Raw genomic sequence first — 19,907 nt, 5'->3', positions numbered from 1 at the left:
TATTTTTTTATTCATTATTAAACCTACTCCTGCATTACCCCTGTTTGATTTTGTATTTATAACCCTGTATTCACCTGACCAAAAGTCTTGTTCCTCCTGCCACTGAACTTCACTAATTCCCACTATATCTAACTTTAACCTATCCATTTCCCTTTTTAAATTTTCTAACCTACCTGCCCGATTAAGGGATCTGACATCCCACGCTCCAATCCGTAGAACGCCAGTTTTCTTTCTCCTGATAACGACGTCCTCCTGAGTAGTCCCCGCCCGGAGATCCGAATGGGGGACTATTTTACCTCCGGAATATTTTACCCAAGAGGACGCCATCATCATTTATCCATACAGTATAGCTGCATGCCTTCGGGAAAAATTACGGCCGTAGTCTCCCCTTGCCTTCAGCCGTTCGCAGTACCAGCACAGCAAGGCCGTTTTGGTTAGTGTTTGTTACAAGGCCAGATCAGTCAATCATCCAGACTGTTGCCCCTGCAACCACTGAAAAGGCTGCTGCCCCTCTTCAGGAACCATACGTTTGTCTGGCCTCTCAACAGATACCCCTCCGTTGTGGTTGCACCTACGGTACGGCTATCTGTATCGCTGAGGCACGCAAGCCTCCCCACCAACGGCAAGATCTATGGTTCATGGGGGGGGGGGGGGGGGGGTTATGTACAGTAAAATGAAACAAGATGATGATATAACATAACTGCACAAGAAATCTCAAACCTAACCATCAGTATGAATTTTGACTGATGTAATTGACCACTGTTAGGACAAAAGAACTGTCTTGCCTCAGCCTTGTGCAGTTTGTTTTAAGTTCTTATGCAACTCGCAGTGGGCACTGTTCTGTACACCACTTCCCTGTGACTACCCTTAGAGTGAAGAAATCAGACTTTATTTTCCTCTTCACTGACTAGAATATCCACACCGTAATTTAAGCACCGAACTGCACTTTGTTGTTTTTCAGATTGTTAAGAACATCACAGTGAGAACACCAGCATCATCATCTGCTTGGTGAAATGAAGGACTTTATTTTTAATTTTCATTTTTTTATTTTATTTTTTTACTATTTCTTTGCTTGACAAAGCACAATGTGACAGCTTCTCTTCTGTCAAAGACTATGCTGTTAACTAGTAATAGATTCCTCTGAACAATTTTATTATTAATGCCTCATGGCATGGTGTGAAATGCAGATGTACAAAGGCACACAAACCAGTCTTAATGCGGAAAATATTGCAGTAGTAAGACACCTGCATCATATTCGGCACTTCAGTTCTCCATATAGCCAACATAATTTAGATTTCAGAGGTTTTTGTACATTGTTTAGTGCAACTTTCAGGATGCTTCCACTGAGCAGGATATGGCTGATTCCCATCCCAAGTTGAGAGCTTGTGCTTCCTCTTCAGTTACATCTACATCAATTGATTATGAACCCTTCCTTCCTTTCCACACAAGCATTACTTCATTAGATTCAATACCACAGCATCATTTTCTTTAGTAACAGAAAATACTGACCTAATCGGTGGATATCATAAGTATTGATTTTTTCTGTACCAACTAAAAATGTCCAGCAATGTGCATGGACTTTTTGAAGTAATTAAAGTATTTAGTAGTACACTAATACATTGGATTTCCACTCTTCAAGAAAAAGTGACTGCCCAAGTTACTGCAGCAGTTAGGACACTTGATTCTCATCCTTATTTAAGTTTTCCAGAATTCCCCAAAATAAAATCTTTGTGAAGCTGGGTTGGTTCGTTTGAAAGGGTCACTCCTAATATTTTCTTTCCACAATAAAAATTCGTACAACATCTCTAATGACCTCATCACTAATGGCATTTTAAATCAATCAATCCATCCTTCCTTCCTTCATTCATTCCTTCTATAAGAATGATGCTGCATAACTGCTAGCCTCCCTTCTGTTTTCTGTTGCTATCTCTCTTATGCTAACTTATCAACTGTTATGGCAAAACTGAACAACAAGCCTGAACATTTGCTAAAATGTCTAGACATAAGTTTCTATAGGAGTACAGGAGTAGCATTAACTTGTCCACAAGAAGCCTCGCCAAACTTACCTAATGAACTATGACTCAAGACATCATCAAATAATGTATGCTTTGAGAGGGGCAGGTCCCTCTCATTCCGCAACCCCCACAAAAAAGTGTGATACTGACAAACCAATCTCACATCCTGTCCCATCACATCGACAGATGTCCCAGTTCAGTGTAACTTTCAACAAAGCTACAATACAAATGTTATGGATATTGATTATTTGCAAGGGTATCATCAATCATTTGCTATGTAACTTCAAAACTATTTTGCAATTTATAGCTATCCTTTGCTATTACAAACTCCAGATGGCTACGGATTCTAAAAGCTTTCAGTAGGACTGCACCTACAGTTCCTAAAGCATTTTTTTTCCTTTTTTTTTCTTTTCTGAGTGTTACCAGTCAGTGTAACAAACTACTTAAATGAGAATATAGAAAGTATTCACATGTATCTCAAATGTTACCAACTTGACAGAAAAATAGTATGTAGAAATCCCATGCAAACAACACTCTGTCAGTTAAGTGCATTGAAGCAGTGTGACTCTGCTATAAAATGGGCAACACAAGTATTTTTGGAGATTAGTACACACACAATTTTTGAATAGATCTGAGTTTTATTTTGTAAGATGATATGGCTTTCCCCCCCCCACTTCTCCGTTTTCCACAGAACTAACAGAACCACACAGTTCAGTTAATGGCTACACTCTTGTTCTTCACCATCACTGTTATCAGTTGCTCATCATCACCACTGCATTATACTTCTTTGGAACTACCACCCTCAAATGTAATGTTCAATTTTAGCTGTTGGTTTGTCTTATATAATTTCAGCAACATCAGAGGAGTGTGCCCAGTGCCCCAGTGTGCTCTTTATCTACGAAACTTTTCACAAACAGAAAACTACTACTATTCTGGCACGAGACTATACACTGCTGTCAATGAAGAGTCAATAGATACTTCCTTATCAACTAAACCTGTGTTCATGCTACAAGTTACCAGAATTACCAGTGAATGTTCACAGCCCGGTTTCATGTTTTTTTTTAGCTGTTTTCTCTTCTGTCATATTCCAAATTAACTTCTGAACCAATGTCTTCTATGTAAGGTAAATACCAATAACAAAAAATTTCTATTTATACTCTTGTACCTTACGTTACTCTGATCATTCTCTATCTTAAGGTATTTTTCTCAGATTTGTGCACTGAAATTTAATTTATCACACCACTGAAAATCCAGAATGGAATAACGATGTTATTATGAAAAGGATAGAATGCTACTTACCATTTGGTGGAGATGTTGACTCACAGACAGGCACAACTAAAACACTGCTAAACAATTAAACTTTTAGTCAAAAGGCCTTCTTCTGAATGAGACAAAACACACACACACACACATGCACACGCAGACACGTGTGCACCCGACCCGATTTCCCCTCCCCCTCCCCGACACACACACACACACACACACACACACACACACACACACACACACACACACAGAGAGAGAGAGAGAGAGAGAGAGAGATTGTGAGCAACAGCGTATAAGGGAAAAAGCGATCTGAGTGGTGGGGGTAAGGAGAAGAAGGCTAGGGTGGGAAGGGGGGAAGGATAGCGGGTAGGTGTGGGGGACAGTAGACTGTTGCTTGTGGAAACATACACGGATGAGGTTGGGTGAGGGTTGGCCAGCTAGATGCAGTGAGGTCAGATGGACGTCTCACCTCCCAACTACACCTAGCTGCCCTACAATCTCCCCACCTCATCCCTGTATGTTTCCACAAGCAGTACTTTATCTTTCCTCACCCCTACTCTGCTATCCCTCCCTTCCTCACCCACCCCAGCCTCCTCCTTACCCGCACCCCCATCATGTGCTGTTGCTCACAGTCTGGCAGCCAGGGACAGTGGTCACATATGTGCAAACTGTGTGTGTGTGTGTGTGTGTGTGTGTGTGTGTGTGTGTGTGTGTGTACTGTCTAATTCAGAAGAAGGCCTTTGAAAGCGTCTTGTTTAGCAGTCTTTTTGTTGTACCTGTCTGTGACTCAACATCGTTAATACAGGGTGTTTAACAATCAGAAAATAAACTAATTAGACTGGCAGCCTTATGCAGTGCACATGACTCTTGATGATGCTGTTAAGATCATAAATGATAAGTGATCAGAAGGAGACTTATAAAATAAAAAGATTCTCCCAGCATCCATTTAGAACCAATTTACTGCAGCTTCTTCAATCATGGAAGTCACATTCATTGGTTAAAATAGCTGTTCTATTTCAGTTAATTGATTTGCATGATTTTTGGCACTACACAATAGTTTTACATCTTTGACACTACAGTTCAGGAACATCCTCTCTCTCTCTCTCTCTCTCTCTCTCTCTCTCTCTCTCTCAATCTCTCCCCCCACCCCACCCCACTGGAACACCTTCTCCAAAACCATCTGAACACTGGCTACTCTCTGAATGCAGTGCTCTTAATTTATTTAGTACAAATGGTATTACAGATCATATATGCACTGAATGCAGTTGCACTATCAAAGGCTGCTTCAGCTGTATCACATGGAATGTGCTTAGAGAAACCTCTCTCTTGCTTCTCCTTACTGCACTCAAGACTGAAATTGGCTTATTGACTTCTTGATCTGTTGTTGTTGTTGTCTTTTTCCTTTCAATGTTGTCACTTTTTTTATAACATACATCACTGTATAAATGATGAGAATTCTCAGGCCCCATAGTTGCTCAAAGACAGCAGGTGTTCATAGATTATTAAGCCTCTCTTGTTTACAGGTAGCCACTATGTTTCTTGCCTCAGGAGAGACATGTACCCAATTGTAGAAAATTGTTTTACTAATGAAGCAGCATTATTTGGATTCATGCTAAATTCAGACACCACTACCACAATGGAATAATGAAACCTAGATAAACGTAGTCTTCAATGCTCCAGTGTTTCATATCATGTTATCTGTCTAACATAAAGGCCACTTGCATAGCAAAATAGAAACATGCAGGTTATGTTTTCACTGATGCATCAGAAAATGTGCATAATGATGAACATATATGGTAGTTAAAAGTGAGTGCTATACAAGTATGTGCCCAGATATAAAATATTTCATATTTTCAAGTTTCAAATACCTATAACTCGAAAACTTAAAAAAAATTTACATAGAAAGAAAGAAAGGGTAAGGATAGAAGTATGCTTCTATATCCTGTCATCTGTTTAAGAATTACGCATCTCCTTACATGGAAACCAACCACTGACACTGAAATGTTCCAGCTGGAAGACTTTCCAATGGCACTAGTAACTACATGAAAGCACTCTGCTGCATGAACACCACTGGTGCTCTGGTTGTTTGTACAGAAGACCCTAACGAAATGTAAAAAAATTATCACATTTTACATGTGGAACTCTCAGGTGAAATATGTCACTGAGATTGCTAATTAGCTGCCCATAATGTTTCTTTGTAAGTAGCTACTTTCTTGATGTTAGTAGAACTGGGTTCATGACTCACCTGATCTTACTGTCAACAGAAAGACAATCTTCATAGATGAAGATCTTTTCCAATGTGCATTGTACTCAAGTCAGGAAAAGCATGGCTCTAATCTGTTTCTGTCCATCAGGATTTAAGTGTATCTGGTTTACTTAAATTTTTTTGTAGATGTTGGGCTAATTATTTTGAAAAAAAAAACTCTACAGCAAATTTCTTGTAACTTTTTTGTCTAATGGTAAGTAGCCTACTTTTACCTACAGGAGGAGAAATGAACAATTAATCTCTTAAAAAGACTTCCATAAGTCTTTAATTTCAACTCAGTTCTCAAATGAGCTACTGTGACAATGGAGATGTCTGAGTACAAAGATGTGATACATATAAATAAGAAAATAAAAACATTGTTGCTGCACAGTCACTGATCAGATATACTTACAGAAATATATTTGCTTCTAGCATCTACTTCAATGAGATGTCCAGAGTTTTATTATTGTGAGTTTATATAAAAATAATCTTTTCTAATCACTATACTTCAAAAGTTTCATGCATGTTATGGGCAAATAAAGCTCTTCTCCATATCAATGTTACATGTCCAACTGAGGTCAATATTAGTACTGCTCTTAATGTATCTTATGGTATTCTTCTCCTATTGTCTTTTCTTGTTCTTCTTCTTCTCCTTCTCCTATCATCTCCCTCATCCTGATCTCCTAAGATCAGATATTAATTTTTGTGACACACTAATAATATCCCTTTTCCTTCACCCTTTCCATTCACTGTGTGTCTATTTTTCCTTTTTCTCCTTACTCATAGATTGTTAGTTTTTTCTTTCCCTCAACATATTTTGCTTCTTACAAGCTGTTATGCTTGCTGATGGCTATTTTTTCTTTTTCTCAGTGTATTAGTTTTCTATTACTTAGTCTTTCTTCTCAGCCTGTTAACTCAAATTTTTTGAGTGGGTTATTAACTCCTTTAAAATCTGATTCATCATGCAGCATAATTTAATTGCTCATCTCTCTTGAACACTGCATTTTATCATGACCTCTACTCCAATTTTTGCTTTTTCTGTCTTTTTGCATTTTTATGTAATCCACAAATTATCTTAAGTACTTCCGATGAATCTCTCGTACTGGTGTAATTAGGTAGTTTTCAACCTTTACAGTACTAACAATCTTGCTATGACCTGTCATTTCAGTAAGTGCCATAATTTCATCCATAAAATGTTACAATACCCTATAAACTAAACTTACACCTTGCACTTTGAGATGCTGCTTCTAAAATTTGTTCCATTTGAAATAAGGTCACTTTGACAGGGACACCAGTGACCTTTATGTCTAATGAAGTCATAGCATTCACAGTCTGTGTCACATTTTATTTTATTTAAACAAATAACTGATTTCAAACAACTGAAAGTCCCAGTAGGAATATCAGCAACATTATAGAAAGGATAGATTGCAACTCACTGTAAAGATGACATCTTCAGTCATATATAGGCACAATTGAAAGACTGTTACACATCTTTTGGTCAAAGCCTTCTTCAGTAAAGAAAACATACACGTTCACACAAGCATGCACACCTCACACACACGATCACTATCTCCAGTCATTCTGACGATCACTATCTCCAGTCATTCTGATGATCACTATCTCCAGTCATTCTGACCAGAATGCCAGCATTCTGCCTGGAGCGACCAGAGATAGTGGTCATGTATAAGTGAGAGGTGCTTGCTTGTGTGAATGTGTGCATTTTCTTTCCTGAAGAAGGCTTTGGCCAACAGCTGAAACGTGTAACAGCCTTTTCACTGTGTCTGTATGCAAATGAGTGTGTCATCTTTAGGGTGAGTAGCAATCTATCCTTTCCATAATATTGTTGATAACTGGTTTCACCTGTACAGATCTCATCAGATCCTATAATGCAGCAATATAGAATGCATAGTCTTTAACTACACATTCTGTGTTTCACTACCTTATAAAATCTGATACTGGCTTTTAAGATGAAACAGTTTGTGTGTTGAGATAAAGTAAAATAACACCAAGACTTGGACTTCTAAGATGTATTTGTTACTTTTGTTATTCACTGATCATGTTTAATCTCCATCCTCATCTTATTCTGCAATTATGCTTTCATTTGCTTTCCACTCTACATGATCCCTTGCCAACATTTACACTCCTTACATCTAAATTTACTCTCCATCTTCATGCCATTGCTGCACATTCCAACACTCTTCCATCCCTTCCCAATAGAAACAAATGAACAAAACACCTTATAAGCTTTATAAAACTCTAAATCTAATTATTATGATCTGTATGATCAACATGATTGTCAGTGTCCACTTAAAGTTATTAGTCATAAATTGCAATTGTGTATCTGTAATCACTTTGTAGCACATTTCCCCTGCTGTTAAAATAGATTTTTCACTCGAAAAGAAAACTGTGCATATAGTGTACCAAGTTGTACTGCGCTCTCGCTCTCTCTCTCTCTCTCTCTCTCTCTCTCTCTCTCTCTCTCTAATGATTGAATATAATAGAGGGAAACATTCCACGTGGGAAAAATATATCTAAAAACACAGATGATGTGACTTACCGAACGAAAGTGCTGGCAGGTCGATAGACACACAAACAAACACAAACATACACACAAAATTCAAGCTTTCGCAACAAACTGTTGCCTCATCAGGAAAGAGGGAAGGAGAGGGAAAGATGAAAGGATGTGGGTTTTAAGGGAGAGGGTAAGGAGTCATTCCAATCCCAGGAGCGGAAAGACTTACCTTAGGGGGAAAAAGGAAAATACCTGTCCTTCTTTCCTTTTTCCCCCTGATATTCCTACTGGGACTTTCAGTTGTTTGAAATCAGTTATTTGTTTAAATAAAATAAAATGTGACAAAGACTGTGAATGCTATGACTTCATTAGACATAAAGGTCACTGGTGTCCCTGTCAAAGTGACCTTATTTCACTTCCGCTCCTGGGATTGGAATGACTCCTTACCCTCTCCCTTAAAACCCACATCCTTTCGTCTTTCCCTCTCCTTCCCTCTTTCCTGATGAGGCAACAGTTTGTTGCGAAAGCTTGAATTTTGTGTGTATGTTTGTGTGTCTATCGACCTGCCAGCACTTTCGTTTGGTAAGTCACATCATCTGTGTTTATATAGAAAAATGAGGTTCAGTGGTCATTTTTACTTAAATTAGGAATGGTACAAAGGTAGTTCTTAGAAATGAGGGGCAATAGTTGAAACTCCAGTTGCAAGAGTTCTGAGAAGTTTGGAAAGTTAGGGAGAGGTACTAGCAGAAGCAAAGCTATGAGGACAAGTCATATATAACACATGTACACCTATACTCCACAAACCACCTTTTGGTGTGTGGTGGAGGGTATTTCGTGTATCAGTCACTTGCCCCTTTTTCTGTTCCAGTTGTGAAAGTCTTGATGGAAGTACAATTGTTGGCAAGCTTCCATGTGAGCTCGAATCTATTTAATTTTACCTTCCTAATCTTTTTGTAATATATATGCAAAGGAGGAAGTAATACATTGGTAGATACTTCAAGGAAAGTATGCTTTCAGAATTTTCACATGAGCCAAGCCTAGATAGCTGTCATCACTGCCTGCTAAAGCTAATTTCCAGTTTTGGTTTAAATTCAACACACAGTTTTACTCTGCCAGGAAGCTTCATTTCTTAAATAATTTTTCATAACTTCCGTTTTATTTCTAGTATGTACATTGCACAACCAAAAAGTTCAAGGAACCTATGGGGAATGTTGTGACTGTAGTTATGTTTCAGACAGATTTCTTTGTACCCATTGAAAACTAATATGCTAATTATGTGATTGAAATACGAAAAAGAATAGTTATGGTAAAGCAGAAAGGTCAGTTATTATTAAGTAAGGATTTAAGTTCTTGTGTGCACATTACTACACTTATAAGTGTACAGTTCATGCATTATATAAGTAGTTCAGCATTGCACTAACAATTTTGATTATCATGAAAGAAAGAAAAAATTTCTTCTTGTTACACACAAAGTTCTCACGTAATATGTGGGTGGTTAATCAAACAGAGAACAGAATTTGGACTGAAATGTAATACCTTAGTTCCATGCATTCTACACTAAATACACATACTACACTATGGCCGTCGACTGTATTTGTAAATTTTATTTATTTCTTCTCTCAGTTTGTACACTTATTTTACTCTGAAATATTTGCATAGGGAAATTACTGTCTTGTATGTGCATTAAATTCAAATATTACAGCAATGCTACTCAATATGTGAGAGACTTCATTTCAGCAGTAATTTTTGTAATTTAAGAACAAGTATGGATTTATTTCAGAATTTATATTTCTTTTTACACAATATGATACACACCTGTGAGAGTTTAAATGGCTTTTCATTTGGAAATGAAGATGTTGTTTTCAGTTATGGTTGGGCTGCACTTTGAAAGTTGTATATGATCATTACACGTTTCTATCATTATTCTTATACCCACTAAAATGAAGAAAAAGACTTCAAGAAAGCAGTCAGATACAAAGCACCAATACCCTTTGTGAACATTTGTGGAAATGTGTTGTGTGGCAATGAGATAGTAATGTAAGAATTTATTAGTTTACAGCTTAGAAAAAGCTATTAAAGAATGTAATTCCTTGTTAGATACAGGCTAGAAAAACTAGAAAGTTAAATTTTTCTTATTCATCATTATGTATTATTCTTTCAATGTTCTCATTTTGTGGCTGTTAAAGCACTAGGAGTGTAATTTTTTTACATTAAAACTGTAATTATACTGTTCACTAGCAAGTTAATACATACACATATTTAAGAAAATGCACACAGGTGCTTGTGTATAGTCTTCTACAAGCACAGTAACATTGGAAACGCAGTGAAGCAGCCACCAATCCCAGGAGAGGAGGCTAAATCGCTGACACGACAGCTCAGCCAACTGACCACTAGACACAAGACTGGCTACCACACATGAGTGTGTCATGCTGTATGTGGTACAGGTGGCGGAAGCCCCCGCAAGGTGGCTGCGGTGCCCCCCCTCGCCCTCGCCCTTGTGATCGCATTCGTCCTCATCCTGAGGCAATCGTGATGTGCTCCATCTCTGCCCTGCTGTGACGTCTCACCAGTGAGTGGCGTGTCCCCACATGCTCGCCAGCATGACCCTGTAGTGCCATGCCTAGCAAGTAGTAATTTACCCCAGTGTTCCAGCTTCTAGCAACCTTACAGTTCTGCAGGACCAGTGCAGCGGAGACAGCACTGTTTAGATATAGGCAGCTGCTTGGATTGTGCATAGACAAGGGTGCCTTTCTGGCAGGCAGAATTTCAATCCGGTTGCAACTGTGACATTTGGGTGGTGACTGGTGTCAAAAATTAAACAGACGCCTTTGTTGACAGAGAATTAGGTAAGTCAAAAACTAAATACAATAACTTTATAGAAAATGCTTTGGCAAAATCTTTCATTACAAGAGAGTGGAAATTCTTCCCTCTGTATCACTGCACTGCAATTACATATAGCTACAAAATATCAACTATTTGCCACTTGAAAAATACTAGGTGTTTATCTGGTAAATTTTCTAACAAAAGAAAAATAAGAGAATATTATGAAAAAAAAATTAAGATCGAAACAGCATATTTTTGCAAATTAACTTCGGAGTACTAGCCTACTACTAATGTTTGACATTTATCAATGTATTCTCAGCACATTCTGTTGCTAAAAGTTTCCTGGGAATGCCACACTTATTAAGACTGCATATAATTTCAAATCTGTGTTGATTTTGCTGTATACACCTTGTGGAACAGAAAGGAGTATAAATTGTGCCACCTTGTATTATTGTAATAGTAACAGCAACACTTTAAAAGGTATAATCTGCTATGTCATTCTAATCTTTCACAAAAACTATTACAAACAGGAAAAAAATTGAAAATTTCTGTCTGTAGTTGGAAATATAGAACTTTCGCAGGCAAAGGAGGAGTTTCTCTTTGCGTTCATATTAAACCTGCACATCAGAAAGGCATAAAATCAGGTTTCCTCGATAGTCAGTATATAGGTTCCTGCATAATTCCCCATTTCAGTCAAAACACACTTTGATAAGATAGAAGCATGTCACACCATACAACTTTGTGGGAGACTTGTTATCATATAAGTGAATTTTGCATAGGATTTGCCTGAAAGGAGGTAACGTTTCAGCACTATGAAAAATTAACAAAAAAGATTATGGCTTTCTCAAGCCAACTATTAAAATTTTGTCGAAATAGAAAAGTAAGAAGTGTGGTGCTGAAAACTTTAGGGCATCATATACGAATTAACAGGTATGAAGGCAATTGATACTGTGGATGACCTATTTGCAAAATTTGCATAGTTGTAACAAAATTAATATGGGGCTACAATATTTCTTTTCACATATATATTCATGGGGGAATCAAATAGCAAGAAATTTGAATATGCACATTGTAAAAGTTCAAATTAAGGTGTCGTTAACAATTAAAATAGTAAAAAGGCAACTCAAACCGTATGTTGGCCTATTGTTATTTACTGAAGACGGTGAATGTTCTCTTCTTTTAAAAAGAATAGTACCATGCACAGGAAAACTAAAGAACAACAATCACACTATACCTGTGTCTTGTGCAAACTTTACGAGTAATTTTGCCGCGATTAAACAAAGGTGTGAGAAAGTGGAACACAGCAACACCAACGTAAAGCTGAGCAAAAATAACTGTTGGTATCTGATTCATCTTGCTTAAATCACACTTAATGGGAAACAATATACTTGTTTTTTTATTGTTAACGGGGTTCAATGGTTTATGCCAACAGAATGCCACACTGTTACTAGTGCTAAAATAATTTTCTGTGACCTACTGCGGCACTTAAAATAATCATGTGGAATGAGGGTATTACGCACGAGAATTTTAAATTTTTTTTATTTTATGTCTAATTAAAATGCAAATAACATACGCTCTGCGTTTCTGATTATTTAAACAAAATGTAACTAAAAAACGGAATAATAGCTACCACATACTCTTTTCTGTGTAGTCCAGAGAACATAGTACAATGAGCTCACTTCCTTTGCTTTGCAGAACTGGCGTTTGGTAAAACAGTTGTGAAAATGCAGTTAAGAAAAATGTAACCCAAAATAAACAGAGTACAGTGATGAGCCATAATCGAAACTGCGCAGTGGGTCGACAATCATTTGCTATACAATTACGTCACTAGAAGCGGAAGATGATATTCGGTTCAATAAAAGTAGATACTCTGAGAGCACGTAAAGCTAACAGGGAGTTGTTTCCGAAACAGCGTTTTAACTGTTTTTCGTCATTGCCAATATTTCAAGTAGTTTCATTCAGTTCAGAGCATTTATGTGTCGTTAGAATGTAGAGACTGCTACTTAGGACATCAACTTCAAACTCTTTTTAAGTATTTTATCATCATGGAAATAAATCTTTCTAATTCTTTGGTATTTGGTAAACTGACATTCTTGCCCCTGGTTTACTTTTCTGCAGCAATCGCTGCTTTTGAGTTGGAAAGGTATTGGCTAACCGTTAACATTATTGTTAATTGTCCTGCTGTTGCACTAAAGTAGTCAAGAAAAAACATTACGCTCAACCCTAGATACATTTTTAATTCGTAAGAAATTGTCTGCCCATTTCCTTGTTACTAAGGTGCAAAAGAAGCAATAACGATGGTGGACATCTTTTCTTGTTTTGCTATTTATCATTAAAAATTTGAAAGATGGTGTAATGGTTTTCTAATAGGAACTGCGTTTTCGAAATGTATTCTATCACAATATGTTGGTATTCTTGATGTACTGTTAACTTCACATCCTTAGAAAGGATTATATACACCGGTAACTCCCGCTGTTTCTGCTAAAGAGCGTGAAGTTCAAGAGAACAAAACATTTGTGTAAGTTTGTGATCCTCAAATATTGTTTTTCAGTTACTATTAACATTAAAATTACATTGCAGTTAGTTCATTCGAAACTCAGAAAACGCCACTAATGTTTTGACAATTTCTGTGTTTTTGAGACATACTTTCCTTAATGTTTTAATGGTTCCTTCAGATACTGTATTCGTCTTACACACTCTAAACAGTATTGTAAGTATAGGATTTAATTTATGTCCGTATATTGCTGAAACGTAGCATTCTCAAACGTAATTTGCAATGTAGCATGAAATATCTCTAAAAAGCTTAATATTCTTTGTTCTCTTCTACATTGTTCATCCAGTCGTTACCCATAGAAAAACTTCTTAGTCGATATTGTTTATTTTTCCTCTCTGTACTGCCGACAGTTGCTTTGCACTATCTTTCTCGATTAAAGATCCATTTCCTCTTACTTCCTCTCAAGCGTACCATTTCTTTCTGTATTTGAAATCAAATGAAAAAGTTTCCATGTACAATAATTTGCAGTCCAATCTTGAGCTAAAGGAACTCATAAGCGTTTTAGTAGTACAAGTGAAAAAACAACTAACATCGAAGAAGTTCTATGTCATTGTGTTATCGTGTTGTCTTCAGATATATTCTCATCCATGTGAGCTGTATAAGCACATATAGCGATTTGAAGAGTGATTTGAAACAACCATCTTCAAGATGTGTGCAATTTTCTCGAGCCGCTATTTAAAGGCCTTACAGATCTACGTTTTGCAGTATCCTGTCTGATGGAAAGTAATACCAATGGCAGTTGCAGTGAATTTGCTTTGAATCATACTTCCCTGGAAAAACAGTCCGAATCTGAATAGTTCTATGCTTTATAGATAAGCGTTTTTTGTACTTCTTTCCCTGTTTGTGGGTTGTGGCAGAAACAAACAATAAAACATGGACTAGTGTGAGTTGTTTCTTTATTTTGTGTCTATTGTGTCTCTCGAACCTGCTTTGAAATATAGTCTCCAAATTCAACATGTAGCTTAATTCCATCCAAATCTCTGTGATAATAGGGCTCAGGAGCAGAAATAATTTAAAGATTGCTACGAAATAGGCTTCACTTATCCCGCCCAGCCATTTCAACAAAATAAGTAGTGCAGCTCGAGAAAGAGACGGGTTTGAAAATCGTAAGCTACGGTTTTCTAACTCCGGAGGGTTGCTAAAATAGAATGGGCATTTTACCTGGAAGACAGCTGGACATACTTGGTGTCCTTTGGAACTTCATTCTGGTAAGTGCCAGATTAATATTCCAAATGGGTGAAGATCAATGCTCAGTTAGTCCAATGACCATAAGCATCACCGTGGCACTTAGCACGCCTCATGCCACCAAAAAAACCTTTGTACAGGGTGACAATTATTGAATTGTATGAAAAAAACGTAAATTAGTTACAAACTACGGAGTATACACGCTTTATTCAACACGTAAGCGTCGCTATGAATATTCAGATTTAGAGTATGATATGTTCGATTTGCCTGCCATCATTGGGGATTATGTGGCGTAGACGAATAGCGAAATCCTGCATGACCAGCTGAAGTGTCGGAACATCGATGCTGTCGATGACCTTCCGAATGGCTGTTTTCAGCTGAATAATGGTTTTGGTGTTATTGATGTACACCTTGTCTGTAATATAGTCCCACAAAAAGGAGTCGCGTGTGTTCAGATCCGGAGAACATGGCGGCCAATCGAGGACCATGCCAATGGCCTCTGGGCACCCAGAGCCAGAATATAGTCTCCAAACACTCTCGTACTGCGATGGGATCGAGCTCCGTCTTGCATGAAACACCTCTTGTCTAAATCAGGGTCACTTTGGATAATGGGAGTGAAATCATCTTCCAAAACCTTCACGTATCGTCTGGTAGTCGGCGTGCCATCAAGGAATATCATACCGATCATTCCGTGGCGGGACATTGCACACTATGCAGTCACCCGTTGAGGGTGAAGAGACTTCTCGATCGCGAAATGCGCATTCTCAGTCCCCCAATGATCCAGGTTTGCTTATTGACGAACCCCACATTTATGAATGTGGGCTTCGTCTCTAAACTAAACCAGCCAGACCATACTAATTCCCATCATGCTCCCCAGCCAATCATGTAGTTTGAAAGTCCTAACGCAAACCGTTCAGAACTTATGACAATTTTATCTCATATAGTTCAATAATTGCCAACCTGTACATGCTGAAAGACAAAAGACAAATTTCCACGTTACCCTATAGGCACCCATTAGCACTGACTGCGTGAACTAATTTAGAAAGCACAGGAATAAAAGATCATTCCTTCACTGGCTACACATTATGGTGTTCAATTCTGTGTCTGTCGTGGCCATTTCTATATTTGGTATACCATATCACCATCGATCTGTTCAATACATCTGTCAAGTGTACCTGTAAGCCACGAAATATGAGAGGTGCAAGATGATTTGCGGTTATCACCAAAGATGGATATCCTCTTGACCTTCCATTCGTAACTAACATTGTATTTGTATCTCTATCAGGTTATTTATCTTGTTGATGTGTCCGAAAGTACTATAATAGCTTTCCTATTGTCTCCTACTAAACAAATTACGTTGACAATGTTGCAGAGAGAACACGACTAGTATATACTAGAAATTTGTGATTTGAAATTATGCGTTAAAGATTCTGATATCTTTCGGTGTATGTGCAGAAGGCGTCCTAAACTGCCTGAATCTTTCTGATTGCATCCTGGTTAGTTTTGATAGTGTCCTCAGCAGGTCGTGAATGCATAGACATTTTTCAGCTGAAGAGGTTCTTCCGACACCGTTGTTAAGAGATGGAATGATTTATTGGTGGCATTTGTCAGGACGTGATGGGTAATTTCATTTCAGCACTAAAACTGAGTCAAACTGATGCCTCGCTTAAAAATTATTTACATTAGCAAGAGGAAAAGCTCTGAATTCATCTGAATTATTGGCTCTGGGGATCAACACGCCCACGAATAGTACAAAACCATTACGAACTAAAATTTCACACATTATATTAAACCACTAAAGCGAAGTAACTGGCAGGTCTACGTTGGTTTTTCTAGGTGAAAGACTATAGTGGTTTCATGTCTACACACGATCTGATATCTTGAGAAATATTAATATCAGTAACATACTTAAGAATCTTACTATTTTTAGGTAGAAGTCGACCATCACTTTTAACAACAATCGTTGAAACTCGCCGCTCTGAAATTACTTTTTTCCACATAAGCAAATACACATTGTATTCAGTGAGAAAGTAAACGAACAGTCTACTAGCAACTGATTTTAATGAAGTAATGAGCGAAATGTGCATTGTTTCGAAGCTAAGATTACCCATTAATATAGCGAATATCTTACCTTCAAGCGCTTCATGCCAAATAAGCTTCATAGATCTGTAGCTGAGTTACGGATAAGTGCAGGTGAGCATTATGAGGAGTCCGCCGTCACTACTTGCCTGACACTCACCAGCTGAGGGAGTAGCTGCATGCGACCCTCCTGAGACCTCCCAGCATCCTATGCCTCGCATAGTAGTAGCCTGCCACACTTGCATTCTTTCTCATTTCTGGTACCATTGTACATATATCCACAGATATCAAGAAATAAAAGTGAGCGAGTGAAAGGTAGGACATCTTTTTCAGTCTGTTTTTCGCAACACTCATTTTTTTAAAAACTATTATTCATCATTAAACAATAAATTAGAAATTTAAACAATAATATTAAAATACTTTAACTTAATTTGCCATAAATTTCTTTTTAGATAGTCTGAGGAATATGCACTCATTATTTCAACTGAATTTGCTTGATTTAATAACTAGAAACTGGAAATAGCAAATCTGTTACATAAAATTCATGGAACTTAAAAAGAAATTATGCACTATTTAACAGAGTTATAAGTAATTTGGACTGAAAAAGTTAATGGAATATTTATTTTGACGTAGAAGAGATATGATGAAATATTTCCATTGTCACTAACTCTCAAGCTACAGTCAACTAGTGTAAACTAATCTCTTTATCAGTAACATAAATACAGAGAATTTGTTCTCTATAAAATGGCAGGACAATGCTTTTTTATCTCTCTCCTAAATCAAGACATTGCAGATCTATCTCTTCTGCTTCAAAATTAATTCTTTTATTCTTGCAATTTTGCATAAAATATTTGCATATTAATTACCTTCTAATTACTATAATTGTGTTTTACTACATTTTAAATAAGTTTTTTATACAAAGAAAAGTTTATTTTAATAATGATTGACGAAAAATTGTAATAAGTTGCGAATAAAAATGATATACCACACATAACACACTCTAAGCATATGAAGTCACCTTTTAACCCATCATTAAAACTTACTACAGTTCATCTTACTAGAATACAAATACCATGTCAGCACGAGGCACACCACAGAAGATCAGTCCATCCTACACTTACAACTTTCTACTTCTTCTCTTTCAGAGACGACGACATCGTTAACAGCCCTTTACACATAAGATGGAGTAGGATTTCACAATAACACATATACTCATCTTCTCATCTGTGCTCTGAACACACATAACTGGTCAACTTACGTGGACATTAATTTGTAATCTTTTGGTGATCACGGTTTCACGGAAAACGGATCATCAGACACTAAGAACTTAATGGGGAGCCTAATGGTTCCCACTAGGGAACTTAAATTGCAGGTCGAATAAAATCCAGTTAAAATACTCTGAGGACAAGCATGTTAAGGAAATATATTCGTTTCGTTTCACTTCTCAACGAATTCAACATACAACCACCTACCTTCCGTTTACTGTATGAACCGTTCTCTTAAACGTAAGATCATATGTATTTCAATTTTTTTCCTTCTACTTATTCACTTTACTTCTAAAACATAATCCGCCATATTGACGTATAGGTGTACCTTCTCCCAGTATTCAGTTTTGGCTCTGACTATACCTCATCTTACTAGTGACGCGTCTGTCATTTCCTCAAATCATTGAAGCCGAATACCAGAAAGGTTATTAGAACAAGGGCGTAATAAATTCCTTCTTACATACTTATCCGATCGAAGTATTGCTTCGTTACGAATTACTTCAGTGTCGATTTTTCTTTTAACTCATTGTGGCGCAGATCTTCACATTCTTCATCTTCGTGTCAGCATTGCGCATTAATATGGAATGTCTATTTCGTTTTATGCCAACAGTAACGCAGATTGATATCGGAGCATCAATCTGACAAAGGTAAGACTAGAAACAGCAAACTACTGGTTAGCTTCAGTAAATTCAAACTACTGTAAGACGATAGAATGCTATCTATCATCACATACGATGTCCACCTGAAGATTGTTGGTCTTCTGTGCCACTTCATGGTCCGAGTACAATAATGAGAAATTATCTTACAGAGTTCGGCGAAGGTTACTTAGGGTACCACAACTACTTCTCCCCCTGCCCTGCCCCCTCTTTCCCTGAATCCTTCATGAAAACTGCGGGGGAAGCGATTATGGATAACCGTGTTCATAAGCTCGAATTTTCATGATTTTTCCGTCATGGCCATTTCGTGAGAACGTAATGATGAAAGTAACCTTCACATGATGTGTCAATGTGAAGTAACGGCTCGAAGAAACTTGGACTATACTTAGAAAGAACTGCTATAGAATAGTACATAAAAGAAATGGCTCTTTTATTCAGAGACAACAATTACACTGAAACCACCGCTGTTTATGACGGTCCCCTGTATATTAAAAAAGGCGGAATGCTGTTGATGATGATGTTGGTTTGTGGGGCGCTTACATCGTTGTCATCAGCGTCCGCCTAATTTTTCCAGTTACAATGTCGCCATTTCCTGAATGATGATGAGGACAACACAAACACCCAGTCCCCGACCCGGGTGGGAATTGAACCCGGGACCCCGTGATCCAGACGTAGTAACGCCATCCACTTTTTTTTCATTTTGTTCTTTTGGTCGTTGCGGACGTCACATGACATCCGTTCAAGTTCGTTTGTTGATCCTTCCACTCAGTTTTTTATTACAGAGGCCAACCAGCTCTCTGACCGAACACGTTGAACTACCATGCCGGCATCACTGAAATTTCTTCTGCCATTGACCGTTCCGAGGGTTGGTTTGGGTTGGTTGGGGGAGAAGACCAAACAGCGACGTCATCTGTCTCATCTGATTAGGAAAAGACGGGGAAGGAAGTCGGCCGTGCCCTTTCAAAGGAACCGTCCCGGCATTTGCCTGGAGCGATTTAGGGAAATTAAGGAAAACCTAAATCAGGATGGCCGGACGCGGGATTAAACTGTTGTCCTCCCGAATGCGAGTCCAGCGTGCTAACCACTGCACCGCCTCGCTCGGTGCCACTAGACCACGAGCTGCTGGGTGGGACTCTGTTCCCATGCTGGCTGCAAGACTGGTAAGGAGTTCTTGTAGTGGGACGTTCCATTCCTCCACCAGCGCGGCTGACGACTGCTGGATGGTCGTTGATACATGTGGACGTGCTGTCACACTTCTCCCCAAAGCACTCCACATGTGGTCGGTGCGATTACGTCAGGTGAATGAG

General features: G+C 38.0%; 1 protein-coding gene across 1 annotated transcript in view; it reads left to right on the top strand.

Moving 5' to 3' along the window:
- LOC126236959 (cubilin) overlaps positions 1–19,907 on the top strand; it is a 1,328,660-nt gene that overhangs the window by 1,289,175 nt on the left and 19,578 nt on the right. Inside the window, exon 15 of the mRNA XM_049946657.1 lies at positions 10,483–10,607. Within this exon, the coding sequence (XP_049802614.1) occupies positions 10,483–10,571 (89 nt within the window). The 3' untranslated portion in view covers positions 10,572–10,607. The remainder of the gene's footprint in view (positions 1–10,482; positions 10,608–19,907) is intronic.

This window comes from Schistocerca nitens, chromosome 2 (genome assembly GCF_023898315.1).
Source record: "Schistocerca nitens isolate TAMUIC-IGC-003100 chromosome 2, iqSchNite1.1, whole genome shotgun sequence".
NCBI lineage: Eukaryota > Metazoa > Arthropoda > Insecta > Orthoptera > Acrididae > Schistocerca > Schistocerca nitens.
Note: the sequence above shows the minus strand (reverse complement) of the source record. Positions and strands in the feature narration are given on the sequence as shown.